The following is a 16,271-nucleotide window of genomic DNA, read 5'->3' on the forward strand; positions in this document are numbered from 1 at the left end:
CAAATCAGAGCCCTCAAGAAAGCTCCCTAGAGTCACCAGGATTCAAACAAAAGATGGTAGAGTGATATACCGTTTATGACGGTGCGAGGGGTTGGCAAATGTTACCAATGCCGACCCCCAGCTAGACGACGTAGCAATTGTCCATCGTGAACTAAGTGGAGAAGATCACTATTGTTACACCTTGTCTGCGCTGGCCCAACGCTCGCTAATGGAAAAGAAGAAAAAAAGTAGAGACAAGAAGAGCAGAAAGAGAAAAAAAGTTGTGGCTTTCCCAGCAACGGATAAACACTCTGACAAATCCCATTGTCCTGCGGTAACTCGTTTAGATGGAGCCAAAGGCTCAAAAGTTAAACCCCTCAAGGCAGCCATTTCATCTCCTAACCAAGTCTCTGCCAAGCAAGATGGATTGCAAGAAGTCCGATCGGCTCCGGAGTGTTTACAGGATGGTCCTAGGCCCCAAAAACAAGAACTGGAAGAAATCGACATCGCCTCTGAAGGAGAACCCAGGCGTCCTATCTTCATTTGCAAAGATCTCCCAGCAGAACAAAGGGGGCCCCTCATCGAGTTGATCAGAAAATATTCGGACGTTTTCGCATGGACATATGAAGAAATGCCAGGATTAGACAAAGATGTTACCATGCACCGTCTGAACGTCATCCCCCTGGCTCGCCCAGTCAAGCAAGGAGTAAGATTTTATAAGCCCGAGGTGGAGGTCAACATCAAGGACGAAGTGGTGAAGCTGCTTGGAGCAGGGTTTATCAAACCCATCCAACATCCCACCTGGCTTTCTAGTATCGTCCCAGTTATCAAAAAGAATGGTCAAATTCGAGTGTGCGTCGATTTCAGAGATCTAAACAAATCTTGCCCCAAAGATGAGTTCCCACTCCCAAACATAGACACCTTGATTGATTCAGCGGTGGGTCATCATATGTTCTCATTCATGGATGGCTTCAGCGGCTACAACCAGATCAAGATGGCTCCAGAGGATGCCCCAAAGACAGCATTTCGCACTCTTATAGGTAGCTTTTTCTATACTGTAATGCCTTTTGGACTGAAAAATGCAGGAGCAACATACCAGAGAGCTATGACAGCCATTTTTCATGATATGTTGCACAAGTCCTTGGAATGTTACATTGATGATTTGGTGGTGAAATCCAAAGAGGAGACTAGTCACCTCAAAGACCTCCAAAGAGTTTTTGAACGTTGTAAGAAATACAGACTCAGAATGAACCCGCTTAAGTGCGCATTCGGAGTCACTGCCGGCAAGTTCCTTGGCTGTATCGGTCATCGCCATGGGATAGACCCCGACCCAGCAAAGGTCGCCGCCATCAAAAATATGCCACGACCAACTAGTCTAGACGAGTTGAGAACCTTCCTTGGTCAGGCATCCTACTTGAGACGGTTCATCCCAGCTATGGCCGAAATAACACAACCCTTCAATTCATTACTGAAGAAGGATGTCAGGTTCATTTGGAATGAGGAACACCAACAAGCATTCGAAGGAGTGAAATCAGCTTTAACATCCCCTCTCTCCATGGCTCCTCCTCAGCTGGCGAGGCCCTTACTCCTCTATATCACTTCCACGCCGAAATCAGTCAGCGCTCTGCTCGCCCAGGAAATTGACGGACTTGAACGGCCTGTGTATTACATAAGCAGAGTCATCCAAGGGGCTGAGGTCCGATATTCCCCCATTGAACGACGCTGCCTCGCCCTAGTGTTCGCAGCCAAAAAGCTCCGCCATTACCTTCTTTCTTATCCCATCCATCTCATGACCAGGAGTGATCCTATCCGCTTTCTCCTCACTAGACCAGCGCTCTCCGGCAGGCCAGCTCGCTGGCTCCTATCATTAGCAGAATACGACATCACTTGTGAAGCTCCCAAGGCCATCAAGAGTCAAGCGCTTGCCGACCTCTTAGCTCACTTCCCTAGTGGAGAACATGAACCGCCTTCGGATGAATTGCCAGGTGATGAGTTCCAAGCAGCTGAAGTAAACATCGAAGGAGAATGGAGTTTGAGTTTCGATGGATCGTCCACCTCTAAAGGGGGAGGAGATGGAATAGTCCTTATTTCTCCAAATCAAACTGAAGTCAATTTTTCATATAAACTGGATTTTAAATGCTCTAACAATGAGGCAGAATACGAAGCCTTGATATTAGGGCTTATGGCAGCACTCGACCTAGGAGTAAGTCTCCTATGCATCAAAGGCGACTCTAATTTGGTGGTCAAGCAGACCAATGGAGACTATGCTATCAAAGAGCCCCCTTTAGCCTCATATAGAACCATTGTCCAAAGGTTGACAGACAAATTTGACACGGTAAGGATAGAACACGCCCCTCGTTCCAACAATCGACACCCAGACGCCCTTGCTACCTTGGCTTCTAAAGTAGAATTCGCCGAAGAATCAACTAAGATAGAAGTTCTGAAGCGCTCCATGCCGTGCTCGGTAACAACTATTTTTCCTGAAAAAGAACCCGCCGATTGGAGAGCCCCAATCATCAATGAGCTTCGCACCCCCTCAGGTAAACTACCTTTGTGCGAAATCAAACACTTCACGATTTACCAAGGAGTCCTTTATTACAGAGGGCCTGGGAGTCTGTTAGCACGATGCATCGACTTTACCGAAGCCAAGTCTAAGCTAGAAGGGGTTCACAACCGTTCTTGCGGAACAGGAGACGTGAGCCTCTACAGGAGGCTACAACGACAGGGATATTATTGGCCTACTATGGCCAAAGAAGCAAACGACCTTCAGGGAAAGTGCACCAAATACCAGGAATTCCCTCCAAAAGCTGAATGTAATTTCGCAGAAATCACCTCCGATTGGCGTCAGGTGTATATAGATTACCTCAAAGAAGCATCATTGCCGCCAAATCGTTCTGCAGTAGCAATAATTAAGAAGCGAGCTTCGAAATTCTTTTTGCACGAAGGGCAACTTTGCAGGCGTGGCTTTGACGGGAAGCCTTTACGCTGCTTATCGGGAGCAGAAATCCATAAAGTTTTAGAACTTGCTCATGGGTCGGAGCACCAAGGCGGAGCCAAGCTATTCTAACATCTTTTGCATATAGGTATTATTGGCCCACCATGGAAGCGGACGCCAAAATATATGCCAAACGCTGTAAACCTTGTCAAGTCCATGGTAACCTTATTCACGCACCAGCCACTGATCTGCATAGTTCGAGCTCACCATGGCCTTTCCACACATGGGCTATGGATCTTATTGGCCCCATCTCTCTACCGTCAAAGGGACACATATGGATCGTAGCAGCCACAGAGACTTATACTAAGTGGGTAGAAGCCATCCCCCTGAAGAAGGCAACAGGAGCCGCTGTCTCCAATTTCATTCGAGAATTCATTATATGTCGTTTTGGTATTCCTAGAGTAATCTTGTCGGATAATGGGACCCCTTTTGTCAACCGCCAAGTGGGGAAACTCTTAGCCTCCTACGATATCACACACCATAAATCAACGCCTTACTATCCCCAAGGGAATGGACAAGCTGAAGCAACGAACAAAACACTCCTTAGAATCCTTTCAAGGACTCTCAAGGATTATCAAAGGGACTGGGCACATGTGCTTCCAATGGCGCTCTGGGCATACAGAACATCCAAAAGAAGACCAACTCAAATGACCCCATTTTCGTTGGTATATGGCACGGAAGCCGTCCTTCCAGTAGAAATTGCCATACCATCAGCTCGTATGGCCCTCCGAAACGGAACTAGCCCGTACTCCAGGCCGTCAGAGCTGGAAGTCCTTGATGAAAGAAGCGACAAGGCCCAGACTAATCTTAGAGTTTACCAGAGCCGTATAGCTAAAGCTTATGATACTCTGGTACATCCAAGACAGTTCCAAGAAGGTGATTTAGTGTTGCGGGCTGCACCTCACGTCATGAGGGGAACATCAACTCACAAGTTCACACCCAAATGGCAGGGTCCTTTTGTAGTAAGGGAAGTCAATGAAAATGGCTATTACAGAATTTCTGAGCCTGATTCTCAAACCCTCTTAAGCCCTATCAATGCGAAATGGCTGAAGGCTTACTATCCTTAGAAATTACACATTACTGTATAATGTAATACACCAAGATGTATTATTTGGGCTTCTTCAATGAATATCGTCCTTTTTCACACTTATTCTAACTATAATCACAAATAATAAAAAATGATGCTTTAACTCGAAAGTCAGCTCCATTAAGTAGTTGAAGATTTTCAATTACAAAAAAAGAAAGGGAGGCCCAAATCTCCAACATACAAAAAAAGTTTTAGGCTATAAAGCTATCATATGCTATAAAGTTATCATATGCTACAAAACTATGATCCAACTAAGTCAAGACTCTGGAAGCTTGATCTTCTTCTTCTTCACCCTCAAATCTTGCTTCAAGAATCGCTTTCTTTTCTCTCAAGCTAGAAGACACCAATTCTGCTTCATTCAAAGCTTTCTGTGCTCGTTCAAAAGATAGCTTACGTTCCTCCTCCACTCGTACAACAACAACCAAAGCCTTGTCTACCTCGCCTAGCTCAGCCTCAATCATCTTCCTCCTGACCTTGGATTCAAGAAGGGATAACCAATCATCCAACCAACCCACCTCCAATCTGTTAATACGGCCATCTCGAAATTCGCCCAAAACAGCACGTTGGGCCAACACCTCATCAAAAGAAGCTGTCTCTGGGGATAACTTGTAAAGCTCCTTAAGGAATTCTCCAAAACCATCCAAAAAATAAGTCCGGAGATAACAGCTACCCAAGTGCATGAAAGTGGTCGGTTTATAATGAAGAACAAAGAGCAGTCGAGGAAGTAACTCTGCTTTGACCCCGGCAAACAACACAGCTGGATCCAATAGCTTTTCCTTCCCATCGATCCCTTTAAGAACCACACTGCCACGGGGAAGATGAATAGGAGAAAAATCTCCATCAGTAGCATGAATGAGGGAATAATCTCCATCAATAGCTGGCAGTGATGGTCTTTGAAGGCTACCCCCAATATCACTAGCACCTTTCTGAATGAAGCCAAACAACTCGCGTACGAGCACACCACCCAAGTTTGCACCAACTGAAACAATAGGCGAGTTGATTCCAACTTCGGAGCCCGAAGGAATGATGGGCACATTACTCTCTAGGCCTGCAGAGGTCGTAGAAGCATGTAAAGAAATGGGCGCAGAAGAGCCTATGCCGCATGACAAGCTCACGGATGTACTGGCACCTCCAACTCGTGAGCTAAGCACATCGCTATGTGAAAAATTACAACCACCTTCAAACAAGCGAGCAATAGGGACACCACCTCCAATCTTGCCCCGCAAAGGAACCAATGCATCCCTAGAACTTGATGTATCCAACAAAGAAGGCCTAGCACTAACCATATCACATCCAACATCGTCTTCAACATCGTCTTCAACATCATCTCTCGCCCCCATAACCTCAAGACTCTGATCCGAACCCTCTTCATCATCCTCTGAATTTTCTACATCGTCCTCAGCACCTATGGGCAAGACTTTATGCCGTGCCAATTTCATTTGACACGCACCAGCCGACCCCTGCAAACAACACAAGTATTTTAATACAAACGTATTGGAAACGCCACAAACTCACAAATAATTCCAAAGTACAAGATATGAGTTTACCTGTGACGAATCAATAGTGTCAATCGAGCAACCCCTCGCTTGGCGGGCAATCCTGGTTTTAGTAGGCGGACCTATACCTCTAATCTGTGGAGGTACTCTCCCAGGCACTGGAACAAGAACGGAGGAAGGGGGTGGCCTTTTACGCTTGGCACTAGATGGTCGGTCAGGAGAAACTATCTGGGATTGTTCCAAAGCAATAGTCACCTTAGATAAATGAGCCAATGGGCTGAGTTCCCCCCTATCTGCAGCTGACAAGCCCCGATCTCCGCGAGCCATACATAACTCAGGGTCATCAGACGGAATAAGCTCAACATGGACAGGATCAAGATCACTACTCAAAAAAGCCCGAAATAATGCAAGATTGCATCTCCAATACTTCCTCCAACTAGGGGTGGTTCCGCCAATTCTACCCTTACTTGCTAGCACAACTCGCCCCCGACGCCTTAATTCTTCTGAAAGAAAAGAGTATACATATAATTGCATACAGTCGGCGGCCGAAGGCGCAGGAGAAGGAAGATGTTGAGGAACCCCTTGGTCCAAACCAAACTGTCGAGCAACCCTCAAAGGATGATAGGCCACCACACCGTATGTGCCATCCAGAAAATAAGGTAAATACCCAGAAACGGTGCTAAGAACCATCGCTGAATCCGCATCCCCCAAATAAGACACACCCGGCTCGAGAACAAGCTCGCAATCATCTAGGCGGTAGGCAACGATGGAAGATACTTCACAAACTGGCATAACATAAGGACGAGCAACAAACTTGTCCTCAAAATCAAAAATGCTGGCCAAACTCCCCTGTACACATCCCTCAGCCCACCTAGCAGAACGCGGCTGACTTTCTTCAATGGAAAACACCTTTGGCATAAGGGCCAAGCTAGGAAATCTCTCATACAAAAACAACTGCAGAAAGGTAGTAGGGAGGAAGCTGGTAACATCGTATCGTCCTTTGGAACGATCAACACCCTCCTGATACATATCTAACCTCCTATACAGCCCCCCCAGAAATAAAGGAGCCAACGGAATCGGACGGCCGGAAGCAAGAATGGCAGCAAGAGGAAAAAGCTCATGGCAAATACCGTCTTGGGGTTTACCCATCAAGACATACCGCGACAACCAATATGTAATGAAAGCAGCTAAATGCTCAATACTCCCCCACTTGTCCCCTTCCATCCCTGGACCTATGAATCCATCCTCCGCATTTCCTTGCACCTGATGGCTAAGATCTCGAAACCAGTACCGAAGCCATCCCCCGAAAGTGTTGTTTGGGCATTTTCGTGATCGAGATGTTACTAACACTTTATTTTGATAACGAGTTAATAACTTCCCTGCCGGTGCCACGGCCTCCTCCAATCTCCCAACAATAGCCATCTGGCTAAGGGACAAACTTCCTACGCTAGGGTTCGCCGATCCAAGATGCTCTAACCCCGTCAAAACAACTACATCCTCTAGAGTAGGGGTCGTCTCGCCCCACTGTGCAATAAAAGTATGAGAACTTGAACTCCAACGTGACAATGCGAACTCCAGCCAAGATGGCTCCCGTCTAATTCGCATACACTGAGAAATAGCAGTAGCAATCTTAGCTCCAACAAGCACCTCACAATATGAGGGATGACGAAAGATAGCTGCGCTCCAGACATCAAAGTCATCTTTAGGCCCCGTATAATCCTCAAAAGATGGAAAAGAATACAGATAAGTGCCCCTCTCCACATGAAAACGTACGATAGACTCTGAAGGAACAAAAGCTTCAACCCCTTTTTCTGGCTCAACCCCACCAAGAAGGAAATCAGTCGAATCAGTCGGGAGACCGCCATTATCATCAAATAAATCCACCCTCGCCCAAAACAAATCCATGGCACCAAAGAAAGGTGCCCTACACCAATATTCCACTGGAGGGACGTTTGGAGGATCCGTGTCCTTCTTGGCCTTAAAAAGATTCTTCTTGGATTTACTCTCTTTTGACTTGGAAATGCTAGAAGAACCTACTAGTGATTGTTGCGGGCAGCGACGGGACACAACACTTCCCCCTTTTACTTTAGCCATATCACAAAAGCTCGCCTTTCCTGCATCAACACAAGATTCACAAATCAGAAATGTCATTCACTTTTGAGGTGCATTTTAAAAAAAAAAAAAAGTTCGGCCTCTTCCCCCGCACCACTTCTCCCTCGCTTCAATTTTCTTTATTTCACCAAAAATTCTTTTTTTTTTTTTAAAAAAAAAAAGAAAGTTCGGCCTCTTCCCCTCTTCCCCTCGCACCACTTCCCCCTCGCTTCAATTTTCTTTATTTCACCAAAAATTCTTTTGTTTAAAAAAATAAAATAAAATAAAAATTTGAGTTAAACACAAAACTCATATTTTGAAAATGATCTCCTCCCCTCGCATCACAAAACCCATATGTTGGATAGCCCCTTCCCCTCGCATAACTCTTCCCATCCAAAAATAAAATAACATAAAAAAAAAAAATCATATTTTGAGATAGCCTCTCTCCCTCGCATAACAAAACCCATATGTTGTTTAGCCCCTTCCCCTCGCATGACCCTTCCCCTCCCCCCCCCCCAAAAAAAAAAAAAAAAAAAAAAAAAAAATTTGAGATAGCCTCTCTCCCTCGCATAACCAAACCCATATGTTGGTTAGCCCTTTCCCCTCGCATAACTCTTCCATCCAAAAAAAAAAAAATCATATTTTGAGATAGCCTCTCTCCCTCGCATAACAAAACCCATATGTTGTTTAGCCCCTTCCCCTCGCATAACCCTTCCCCCCCCCACCAAAAAAAAAAAAAAAAATCATATTTTGAGATAGCCTCTCTCCCTCGCATAACAAAACCCATATGTTGTTTAGCCCCTTCCCCTCGCATAACCCTTCCCCCCCCAAAAAAAAAAAAATTTTTTTTTTTGAGATAGCCTCTCTCCCTCGCATAACCAAACCCATATGTTGGTTAGCCCCTTCCCCTCGCATAACTCTTCAAAAAAAAAAAAAAAAAAAAAATCATATTTTGAGATAGCCTCTCTCCCTCGCATAACAAAACCCATATGTTGTTTAGCCCCTTCCCCTCGCATAACCCTTCCCATAAGCTCCTTCCATAACCCTTCCCAAAAAAAAAAAAAAAAAAATCATATTTTGAGATAGCCTCTCCCTCACATAACAAAACCCATATGTTGTTTAGCCCCTTCCCCTCGCATAACCCTTCCCCCCAAAAAAATAAATAAATAAATAAATAAATAAAAAATAAAAAAAAATTTGAGATAGCCTCTCTCCCTCGCATAACCAAACCCATATGTTGGTTAGCCCCTTCCCCTCGCATAACTCTTCCATCCAAAAAAAAAAAAAAAATCATATTTTGAGATAGCCTCTCTCCCTCGCATAACAAAACCCATATTTTGGGATAGCCCATTTCCCTCGCATAACCAAATCCCCCCTCACTTCATCTTTCTTTCACGAAAATCTTTTTTTTAAAAAAAAAAAAAATTATTTAATTACTTTTTTTTTTTTTCCTCCCTCGCCTCATTTTCTTATACTTCCCGAATTTGTTTCATGGGCTTCATCTTTATAGCTCCCTTTTATTTACAGTCCTCTATTACCTCATCAATTTAAAAATAAAATAAAATTAAATTAAATTAAATTAAATTAAATCGCCCCTTCATTATTTCATTTATTTACCTTATTTTTATATTTCTCCAAATTCTTTTAGAGCTTCCCTCGGTTTAGCTTTTCTGTTTACAACCTATAAATCATAAAACAATAAAACTCCATAACTCGCAATACAATACTAAAATTTTGCCAAATAGCTCTCTGATATTTATTCTAACAATTCTTTTTTATTCAGCATACACTTCTCCATTATTCGTTATTAATTACTTTCCAACATTTTCTCTTTTTACCTAATTAACATTTTATTATAGACCTCTCCAATTCTCCAAAACGCAACTTTTTTTTTTTGATCTGCCTTTTGCTAAATAAATAAATAATAAATAAATAAAAATACAAAAAAATAATAATAAATAAATAAATAACAAAACAATAATTTTATTTTTATTTCGTGGCTCACCTCTGTTTTTCAAAAAGCCTCCTATTTTCCACAAAACAACACCATATATATATATATATGAGTCTATATATGAAACCATACATCAAATTCCACTGAGAAATACACATACTTCAAGCCCGCAGCAGCGCCAATCGCGATGAGCTACGCGAGTGCTCGCGGATCTTCTTCCTCCCCTTCCTGGTTCGTTGCTCAGGATTCACCCATAGCAATTTCCCTTAGAAACCCAACTTTACCGAATCACACAAGATCGAACCCAGCCCTTTCTACCGATGGCTCACACACAGGTTCTTCGATCAAGTCCCAAACAGAATCCAGCCCTAGCAGCATTAGAACTCAACTTCCGATAGCCCAACCGATTGCTTCGCAGCCCATCCACGACACAGCACTTTTCTTCCCTCCTCTATCTCCCTGCCCGACTCGTCCCTTTTCCCTTTCGCGACTTCGAAGTTTGGTTCCCCAACCTGCAACCAACTACACAAAAATCTAGCCCCTCACCATTCGATCCCGTAACAACGGTGGGAGAAAAGCCGTGATGCCTTCGTACCACACAAACGCTGTCGGGTCTCACTTTGGAGCTCGCCGGCGGCAACCCTTTCCCTCCTTCGTAGCTGTCAACCTTCCTCTCCCAACTGTATTCTGGATTCTCTAGTCTTTCCCACTAAGTTGAATTCTAGGTTTTTTAGAAAGAGAACAGAAAAGTCTACCCAAACACAAACTTGCCTAGCCCCTCCCTTAATGGTATAAGAAACCCAGCTACGGGTAACCAAATCCATCACACACCCTTCTGTACAATGGGTAAAAGGAACAAACAGAGATCCTGATTCAAAAAAAATAATAAAAAATAAAAAAATAAAAAATAAAAATAAAAATGTATATATATCTATATATATCTGTATATATAAAGTCCTTATTTTTCTAAAACGACAAGCTCACTTTTGGGAATAGTTCCAACAAGTTCAAGCTATACCCAAAATATACACAATCTTTTACGTGGCAATAATGCAACGTTCAAGCAGGGCGAGAAGTTAAAAAAAAAAAAAAAGATTTTATATATGTACTGAGGTTGTACCTTCCCAAGGAAAATCTTTAAACCAATCAAAAATTCTCTTTGCCTGTTACAAATATTAAAAGTAGACTGCAACAACCTTAGACTCTTCAAACAAAACGCTCAAGCTATCGCACGCTACCAAGCAGCTCCAAATCAGCTACTATTAGTAGTCTGCTCTAAACCTATAAGTCCAATTGATGAGTCTCCATAAATCGTTCTTTCTCAACAAAAAGCTGCAAAAGACAATGAATTCACCCCCTCTTCCCCGTCTTTATAAGAGAGCACAAATGCAGGACAACAACAGACAAAAAAAACGCGAGCAAATTCATATCTAATTGCTAACACTCTCCTTTCAACCCATCCTCTCTAAATGGCTTCCGGCGGCCAGAGGCACCGAGATAACACCGTTTGGCGGCCGGTGAACAAGGCTCCAAACCCAAGAGGCCCAAGCTATAGAGCTTCAAGCTCCAGCTCTAAAGTTTCGAGCTCCACTCCTACTCACCGCCGCCCTGTGTGTGAGTTTTTTCGAAAGATGCTCTCCATGCCTCCATGGCAATTCGAAGATCAACTATTCGAATCCCCTTGGATCCAACACCCAATATCTGCTCATACAGTAGTAGAGGTGCCGGAAGAATTCCGGGGTAAAATAAGAGGATGGTACAAGGCACTAACCATTCCAGAACTTTACACAATACCACTGTCCCATACTTGGTTTTTGCTAACCCAAGAAATCAACCTCACTCTCCAGGGATCCACCTGCCAGGCAAATCAGGTTTTAGTCCCACATTTCGAGAGGATCCGTATCAACATCCTCTCACAAAGACCGACAGAGAGAGATTTAGACCACCACATCTCCATCATGTCAGCGCCATTGGTAAACCTAGATGAAGATTTGGGACTTGGATGGGACATAGAGAGCCTTGCAGATCTCGACATAGGAGAAAAGAGCGTTTTCCGTAGTGCCCAGCCAAATATCCCACTCAACATTCCACTTAACATCCTCTTCTTCAACACTGAGGGTGTCGCTCGCCCCAACTTCCTCCAACACTACATGCACCTACACTCTAGCAGACGCTTCCACCTCGTCATCATCACAAACACAAAAAAAGAAGGAAGCGAGGCCCAGTTCATGAGCCAAATCATGGGCTTTCCTAACACCAAGACCATTGCCCCCCCTCCTAGCGGTATGGAAAGGGTGAGAGGCGGAATCTGGTGCCTATGGAATGAAGCCGAAATCTCCTGTGAAGTAGTGGAAATTCCCCAGAATCAAGCCATCGCCCAACAAGCCCACATCTTTATCCGGCCGGCTCGCACCGGATGAAATTTAAAATGTAAACTCTCCATGAGCAATCCAAATGCCCCCATTATATCAAAAGCTTAATTTTAGACGGCTCCATCTGAATACTTGTCTGCATGAGTTAATATTTTTCAAAACTTTTTAACATAGTCATGTACAAATACTCTCATCAGCTATAAGAGCATCTGTACAGGGGGGCATTATTGTGGGTACTTGTATCAAGCTCAATACGTGGCAAGCCCTACAGGTTCCACATCACCAAAACCCCACCTACGTGGCAGACCAATAAGGCACCACGTCTGGCATGTCGTATGTTTGATACATGGCGAGCCCTATAGGCGCCATGTGCCAAGGCAACCAAAACTATATGCTTAGCCTAAGCGGGAGCATATATACAAGCCCAAATATATCTAGATATGAAGAGCCCTGCAACAGGCAGCACCATGGCCCCGCAGGGCCCATGGTCCTTCATACTTAGCTCTAAGGCCAAACAACAATACAATCAGCCCCCGGCTCACTTGTACTTGGATTGATAAACAATGGCTCTCCTAAACATTGAGATAGGCCTGCGGCCTATTCTTTTACTTGATCGCTCAGAAGCGAGCCCCTCTCTTAAACATTAAGCTGAGCCCGCGGCCCATTCTCCTACTTGGTCACTTGGAAGCGAGCCCTTGGCTCTCTTAAACACTAAGGTGGGCCCTGGCCCACTTATCTACTTGGATGCCTGGGTTGGGAGCAGGACCCAGGCACCACTGCTCGGGATCATCAGAGGATACTGGACTGGCGGCTGAGGTCATGGGATCGTCGAGATAGTTGTCTTCTTGCTAAGACAACTCTATCTCGACTAGGCTTAGAGAAGAGGCAACAATGACCTTACGTTCATGTCATCCGATGCATATACGAAACGTTACTTTCTGCCTGCCACGAAACGTTGCTCTCCGCCTGCCGGCAAGCCACAGACGGCAGAAGGGCTTATATCACTTCTTGCAGAGTTGAGGAGAACGAGCCACCTGTCTAACAATTTGCTTGGGCTCCAATACTCCAGCGGCCTATATAACATATCGTATATGCAGCGAGGCATAACAACAGCAATACAACCAAGTCTCATGCTAAAACACTCTCTCATACTTTACATTAGTGTTCAAAAGGTCTATCACTGCCAACCTCTCCCTCTCCAAGCTTGCCTTGACCTCCTCCTCTCCACCTCCGGTGATCTCAGGCCATTGAAGTGCCCGCCATCTTCCCGGACTACCTCTAACCACACTTCTCACCCACACCTACATCCACGAACAAATCAAACAAACTGGTTCCACTAAGAACAAAGAAAACGAATGCTCTAAAACCCAAGTAGTATTCCAACATATGAAATATAACCCACCCATATTTGTAGTAAAGAAATTCTACCCAAGATAATTAAACCCAAACCCAACTAGAATGGGATTCTAGTTCCCAAATTAATTTGATTTCCTTATAATCCAATCCAAAATTAATAAGGAAACATCTAAAACAAGTCAAATAAGTATTCTTACAATCCTAGTCAATAGGAAAGAGAACACTTCAAATCAAAACCAATTTGGGAGTGGATAATGAGCCAAAATTCAAGAGTGTGGATGGAAGGGAACCTAGTAGACATTATGAGATGCCTGGAATTCTGCATTAGTCAAATCTCTGAATCGATTCAAGGCAGTTTTGAATGATTCTATGAGCTCTACATGGTCCTGGAATATCTTAAAATCCCTTCTTTGCTCTGCATTATCCTCGTACACCCATCCATAATGAGCCATCAGTTGCTCACGTTTCTTAACCTTGGAAGCTTCATGCAATGTGTTGGACACAGCTTGAGAAGCTCACATCCTTAAAATTGTCAAGCTGGCAATAATACATTTTTTACAAGCATTAGAGCCACTGATTTACGGATATTTGATTTTTTAAGCCATAAATGAGGAGCACACTTAAATGCTCGAGAGAATTGAGTATATGTAGAACACGCATCTTCCATTGTGATGTGAATTCTTAGTGTTTTTTTTTTCTTTTTCTTTTTTTCCTTCCTGAAAGTAATGTGCAAGTACCCTTGATTCCTCTAATTGTTGTTTAGCATAAATATTTTACTTTATCATGAAAGTTTCTAATATTGCATATTAATTTATCTAAAGTGATTGTAAGTTTCTCTCACACGGGCCACCAAGCGGCTTAGGTTGCATTACCCCAACAAAAAGACTTTCGGGTCCCTTGACTTGTCAATCAAAAGAAGTTCTCTTATAGATTTCTATCTTATTTCATACCACTTATAGCTTCCCGATTTTATTGATATTTTTTGAAACACATTTGATGATCCCATTCTAGTATTTCTACTTTCACTTTAGGCAACTATGGTTTTAATGTATAGCATTTAGCATTCTAGTTTTTCCAAGTCAAGAAGTTGGGGACTCCATTTAGAAAACATTGCTAATCCACTGGGGTGGTAAGACTTCAATTTTACCATAAGAAAGCAAATATGGGAAGGGACTACGATTACCGAGGAATAAACCAAAAGTACATTGCAGTTTCATTAATAAAGTTTAATATTTTAGATACATAGATCTGCTTGAATCACACATATTTACAGGACAAGAAAAAGTAACACACCACATGCTTAGGTATATAACAATTGGCTGAGATCAAAGTGCAAACTCGAGATGAAGATTCACCCTTTGTTTGCTACTTCTAGGTTCTAAGCTGTTGGATAGGAAGAATCCATGGCGATGCCACAGAGGCCTTCCTTAGCCGCCATGTCTCTTTGCATTCTAATGTACCCCTCCTCACCCCAGCTAGTACCCCATGAATTCTTGACTAACCAATACTTGGTGCCATCAGCAGTTGTCCCGTATCCAACTGCAGTGACACCATGATCTAGATCAGTCCCACAATCTCCTGTGAAAATCCCGCTCGAGTAAAACTGGAAGGAAGCTCCACCGGCATCAATAGAAACTGAAATGGGTTGGTTAGCCACAGCCTTTAATAGTGCACTCTCACTGTTGGCAGGCACATTTTCATAGCCGCCAATCTTTGCTGCATGGGAAGCTTCCTTCTTAGTGTTGCAAGTTCCATCAGTTGCTGAGTATGGATAAATCGTTTCAGTGGCAATGCCTTTGTTTTGTACAATAAATGCAAAGCCACCCTCCATGTAACCACCCTCACAGCCTGCATCTTGACCACTCCTGTCACAGTCCACCAGTTCTTGCTCAGACAGTGAGATCAACTTACCAGTTGTGAGTTGAGTGATCCCTTCAGTGGCAGCTATTGTTGAAAATGCCCAACAACTTCCTATTGATTAAAGAGCACAAGTGAGATAAATGAAGAAATTGATTGGAGTAGTTGCACTAAATCATGAGTTTGAGAAAAGTGGATTTTTTTACTTACCACATTGACCTTGATCCTTTATGGGAGTGACAGCTCCCTTCTTCCTCCAGTCCATGCTGGTTGGCACTGCAGTCACGTTTTCATACCTAAATGGTGTTGTGTTGGATAGCCTTGGGTGGGAGGGGATCTTGTATCCATTACGAGAGGCCTGGAACTCTTCATTAGTTAAATCTGCAAACTGATTGATGCTCAGTTTGTAAGGTCGATTCCCGGCACTGTTGAAAGATTCTATGAATTGCACATTGTCGTTGAATATCTTGAAGCGCATCTCTTTCTCTGCATTGTCCTTGTAGACACGCCCATGATCGGCCATCCATTGCTCATGTCTCTCAGACATGGATGCTTCATATAGTGTGCGCGACATGGCTTGTGAAGCCCAAAGCCCCAAAACTAACAAGGTTGAGAGGATAAATTTTCTTTGTAGTGTCAAAGCCATTTTGAAGATGTTTTGGAAAGGCTATGTGAATTGGTAGATATTCTTAAATCCTGGTGAGTTAAGTTTTATATAGAGTAGATGATATGCTCCCTTGATGATCTGCCTCTATAGAATTACAACTCCGGCTCAATGTGAAAGGAAAGGTCCAAGTCCCCAGTTTCCCCGGCAAATTGTGATGACATAGACAACCAAAGCCCAGTACCGTGAACGCAGCTTGATTGAATGTAAGATTTTTTTTACACTTCGTTTGTTTAGGCAGAAAACATTTTCAAATAGAAAATATTTTTTACTGAATTTTTTTTCCAGAAATAGAAAACATTTTTCTATGTTTGGTAGTGGTGGTGGTAAAACAAAGATGGAGGTGGAGGTGGTGGCATGGTGGTGGAGCGGCGGCAGCGGAGATAGAGACGGTGATAATGCCAATGGCTGTGGTGATGG

At 43.4% G+C, this 16,271-nt stretch overlaps 2 protein-coding genes across 2 annotated transcripts; one reads left to right on the forward strand and one right to left on the reverse strand.

Moving 5' to 3' along the window:
• Positions 1-208: 208 nt before the first annotated feature.
• On the forward strand, positions 209-3,046 carry LOC114301573 (uncharacterized). The gene has a single exon (XM_028246518.2). It carries the CDS (start codon positions 209-211, stop codon positions 3,044-3,046), a length of 2,838 nt encoding a protein of 945 aa, XP_028102319.2.
• Positions 3,047-14,708: 11,662 nt separating this feature from the next.
• LOC114277527 (senescence-specific cysteine protease SAG39) lies at positions 14,709-15,833 on the reverse strand. The gene is made up of 2 exons (XM_028219427.2): positions 15,398-15,833; positions 14,709-15,301 (listed from the first exon to the last, which is right to left on the reverse strand). Exons 1-2 carry the CDS (start codon positions 15,831-15,833, stop codon positions 14,709-14,711), a joined length of 1,029 nt encoding a protein of 342 aa, XP_028075228.2.
• Positions 15,834-16,271: the final 438 nt, after the last annotated feature.

The sequence above is a fragment of the Camellia sinensis genome, chromosome 15, assembly GCF_055761805.1.
Source record: "Camellia sinensis isolate YWXY chromosome 15, ASM5576180v1, whole genome shotgun sequence".
Taxonomy (NCBI): Eukaryota; Viridiplantae; Streptophyta; class Magnoliopsida; order Ericales; family Theaceae; genus Camellia; species Camellia sinensis.

What these genes read in the sequence shown, in the direction of transcription:
- LOC114301573 (XM_028246518.2), top strand. Translation starts at nt 209, where the DNA reads ATGGAAAAGAAGAAAAAAAGTAGAGACAAGAAGAGCAGAAAGAGAAAA.
- LOC114277527 (XM_028219427.2), bottom strand. Translation starts at nt 15,833, where the DNA reads ATGGCTTTGACACTACAAAGAAAATTTATCCTCTCAACCTTGTTAGTT. An exon ending in AAAGGATCAAGGTCAATGTG is followed by an intron (nt 15,302 to 15,397) that starts GTAAGTAAAAAA and finishes TTTAATCAATAG; the next exon opens with GAAGTTGTTGGGCATTTTCA.